This window comes from Physella acuta, unplaced genomic scaffold (assembly GCF_028476545.2).
Source record: "Physella acuta isolate Inbredline_101_S28 unplaced genomic scaffold, ASM2847654v3 ptg001005l, whole genome shotgun sequence".
Lineage (NCBI taxonomy): Eukaryota > Metazoa > Mollusca > Gastropoda > Physidae > Physella > Physella acuta.
In genome coordinates this window covers 3,103-7,500 of record NW_026732522.1, presented here as the reverse complement: position 1 = coordinate 7,500, position 4,398 = coordinate 3,103, and the positions used below count along the sequence as shown (strand labels likewise).

Genomic DNA, 4,398 nt, shown 5'->3' with positions numbered 1-4,398 from the left:
AACTGCTACAGGTAGCCACTTACCTGTATAAAACTGTTACAGGTAGCCACTTACCTGTATAAAAAATGCTACAGGTAGCCACTTACCTGTATAAAACTGCTACAGGTAGCCACTCACCTGTATAAAATGCTACAAGTAGCCACTCACCTGTATAAAACTGCTACAGGTAGCCACTTACCTGTATAAAAATGCTACAGGTAGCCACTTACCTGTATAATAAACGCTGTAGCTGGCCTTCCCCCCACATGCCTGTTTGACTTCAGCCAAACATGGCTTGTCACAGGTGCTCGAGTCTTTCTCCACAAGAGCTCGTAAAGCATTGGAGCACATACACGTCCTGCCTTCCTAAACAATAAACATACACGTCCTGCCTTCCTAAACAATAAACATACACGTCCTGCCTTCCTAAACAATAAAATATACGTCCTGCCTTCCTAAACAATAACAAATATACGTCCTGCCTTCCTAAACAATACAAATACACGTCCTGCCTTCCTAAACAATAAACGTATAGGTCCTGTTTTCCTAAACAATAAACGTATACGTCCTGTTTTCCTAAATATAAACATGCACGTCCTGCCTACATAAACATACACATCCTGCCTTCCTAAACAATAAAAATTTACGTCCTGTCTACCTAACAATAAACATATACGTCATGTCTTCCTAAACAATAAACATGGACGTCCTGTCTTCCTAAACAATAAAAATATACGTCCTGTCTACCCAAACAATAAACTTATACGTCCTACCTTCCTAAGCATGCACGTCCTGCCTTCCTAAACGATAAAAAACATACGTACAGTCTTCCTAAACAAAACAAAATATACGTCCTGTCTTCCTAAACAAAATATACGTCCTGTTTTCCTAAACAATAAAATATACGTCCTGCGTTCCTAAACAATACACATGCACGTCCTGCCTTCCTAAACAATAAAACAATATACGTTTTGTTTTCCTAAACAATACAAATATACCTAGTGTCTTCCTAAACAATAAAAAAAAAATATACGTTTTGTTTTCCTAAACAATAAAAAATATACGTCCTGTCTTTCTAAACAATAAACATGCACGTCCTACCTTCCTAAACAACATGCACGTCCTACTTTCATAAACAATAAAAATACACGTCCTGTCTTCCTAAACAATACAATCAACATGCGCTTTCTAAACTCAGACATTACCTTTAAGCTAAAACAACGGAAAAGTAACATGAATATAATTCAGAAGGACGAATAAGACAACAAACTCGCATACAGCAACACGAGAGGATAGATCGCCTCCCACCTTGAGTAAAGCGAACCTCTGCCTCTCCTCCCAACAGGCGACGACACAGATGACCACATCGTTGACCACCAGGTGTTCCAGCTTCAGGACAAAGCTGTCCAGCCAGCCTGTCGTCATCGTGAAGCAGCCGATGTAGGCGGCGTGACCTGGTTTTTTGGCTGTTAAATGGTGTCAAATGTTTGAGCCACTACTAGGGTTAGGGCGAAGATTAGGATAGTCTATATATATATATATATATATATATATGTATATATCTAAATCTATATATATACATATATAATAATATAAACATATATATATATATATATATATATATATATATATATATATATATATATATATATATATATATATATATATAGGCGTATAAACAAATAAATTTCAGTGGTTACAAGTTCTCTTTTAAAGTTGAAATAAATAAAAAAAAATATTTAAAAAAATAGATTTTACAACTCTTCAATGATGTCTTTTTGTGAACTTTGACATCAGTTAATACAGCCAGTGGTTAGCGAGGTCGGGTGTCACCCGGCGCGGCATCATTTTATAGTGTCACCCCCCCCCCCCGAGGCGTAGCGACCCTTCCCGGGGACAAACTTTCGATTTGGCGCCCCCCCCCCCTCGGGATCAAACTTTTCAATTTGCAATTTGCAACCCCCCCCCCCCTCAAACTTTCGATTTGCAGCCCCCCCCCCTCCCCCCTCCCCACGTCCAACCTTGTCGGGATTCGTAAAATTTGTTCTTAAAAGACTATTTAACACTCGAACTAATCACTTAATTAAGTGGAATTATCATCTTTCTCTATATAATTTGCTACTTTTTGCCTTGTTGTTGTTCCCCCCCCCCCCCCGAAATGGTGTCATCCGGTGCGGACCGCACTCCCCCCCCCCCCCCCCGCGACGCCACTGAATACAGCTCATCCGACTGATCGAGTATCGATACCAATTAAATCTTTATGTGAACTTTAGCACCACTTAATACAGCTATTTCGACTGACCGAGTATCGATACTAATTAAGTCTTTGTTATCGCACATTTTGTGAATATTGAATTCATATAATTAAGCAGTGTTTCTTCCAGACTTTTTTCTCCAGGGGGGGGGGGGCGGTCGAAATTTTTCGGGGAGGGGGGGGTGGACACTAGTAAAAGTGTATGTTTACTATATAAATTCCATCTCGTTCGGGGGGGGGGGGGGTGGTAGACTTTCTTCGGGGGGGGGGGGGCTCTGCCCCCCCCCCCCCCCCTGAAGAGATGCCTGGAAGAAACTCCGTATTTAAGCTAATCATTAAATATAGGTATCGCTTCAAAAGTGAAATTTCTTTATTTATAAACTTAGGAGGCTAATATTTTATACCAGTACTATGCATATAGATACAAGAAAGAGAATATAGGTCAAAATTGTTGTGACCTTGAAACGATTTTGACAACTGCCGCTGTTATTATATTTAGTAAGATATGCATGTGTATGATTTTGAAAAGAACATTAACATTTAAGAACTGCAAAATTTCACTTAGGTTCGTAAGATAATGATGTGTACTTTGTATCACTTTTATTTGATTCTGATAGATGATAAATATTTTATGAATTTTCTACTTTAATGTCAGAAAACATTAGTGGTCGGGGGTTACACAAACATAAATATCTTCAACATTTTTTGGAATATCTGAATAAAAGTGTATCGATTTCAAGAATTGTACATACTAAATATATTATGTACCAAATTTCAGCCACATCGCTTGGTAACGTTTTGAAAAATCGTGCACGAGGTGTCATATAAGTGGTTTTTAGAAAAACGCAAAAATAAAAGGAGCTTTCTGATTGGTTAAAAATGTATTATCTCTAAGGAAGTTTAGTAATTCATTAACAATAAAGTGGTATTATATTGAAAATAATATTAATCAAAGTCAAACCGCATTTATAGTACTGAAAAAATGTATTAAAATTGGAAATTAGTAAAAAGAAGTTATTAATTAATTAAAATTAAGCATGTTAATTGGAGAAAATATTACGTAACCTTGATTATTCAAAAAAAGTAATTTTGCCACTCCTAATCAAAAATTTTTAAGAACTAATTTTGGTAGAAAATGTTCATAATAGGTTCATTTAATTTAATAAACAAAATCTCAAAATGTGATATTTTTTAATACATTAGTGAGAGCAATCTTTAAACAAATAATAAATCCTACTATTTTTTTTATTTTTTTTTCCGCTTTTTTTTTTTTTGCCTCAGACATGTTGATTTATAGCGTCAGTTGTGTGTTCGCTTTAGTATTACAGTTTTCATCATCGGCTTGTGAGGACTGATACAGATTTACAATAGTAATATTTCTTTCTTACTTGTAGCCTACTTTCATTCATTTAAGATGGTTTACTTATACATAGATCTAATACAAAACGTCTAAATATTTTTAAAAATTTAAACAATTAAAAAAAAACCCTGAAAACGCAAATTTGTAATTAAATGATGATTCAAGGGATTTTTTCCCTTCGGCGTGGTGGGTGAGGGGAGGGGGGACGGGGTGGAATTTGGGTTCTTAAGTAGAGCTGAAATAAATTTGTGATTACAGAGAATTACAATGATACAAATTTTAAGCAATCGGAAATGTTATGTTATTACAACGAGACACATCAAAGCAAACATTCTTCCCTTTCAAACATCTATATCTATAAGTCCTCAGACATTTTTTTTTTATTAATTCAATTGTTTTAAACATTTAAATCAGTAATAATAATTTGTTTGATAGATTTTACACAGCATCAAAGACTTGAACATCAATTGCATATATAATAATCAAAGGGAGAAAATTAAATGGCATAAGAACTAGACTAAAATAAGGTGTGCAAACTCGGTTTCTCTTGACTGCTTAGTTTACTGTGCTCCGTCCTTAGCTGAGGAGTCAAAAGTTCACATTGTAGTCACCCATGGACAGAAATAGAAACGACAGTGGGAGAAGTGTCTCTGTAATACCCATACTGATCTATCATTCCAAAACTTTCCATGACATAAAATTGACCGTTGGCAATGAGGGCACGCTACCTTGAAATATCCGCCAGTCCGGCTGAGTGGGGGAAGTGTGTGTGTGTGTGTGGGGGGGGGGGGTGAGGTGTGTATCT

General features: G+C 36.3%; 1 protein-coding gene across 1 annotated transcript in view; it reads right to left on the bottom strand.

The window, feature by feature from the left end:
- Window positions 1-1,433, bottom strand: part of LOC131954485 (polycystin-1-related protein) — a gene marked incomplete at its 5' end in the record, with an annotated part of 3,780 nt that extends 2,347 nt beyond the window's left edge. Inside the window, 2 exon segments of the mRNA XM_059318212.1 lie at window positions 210-345; window positions 1,288-1,433. Coding sequence (XP_059174195.1) covers window positions 210-345; window positions 1,288-1,433 — 282 coding nt within the window.
- Between the last annotated feature and the right edge of the window lie 2,965 nt (window positions 1,434-4,398).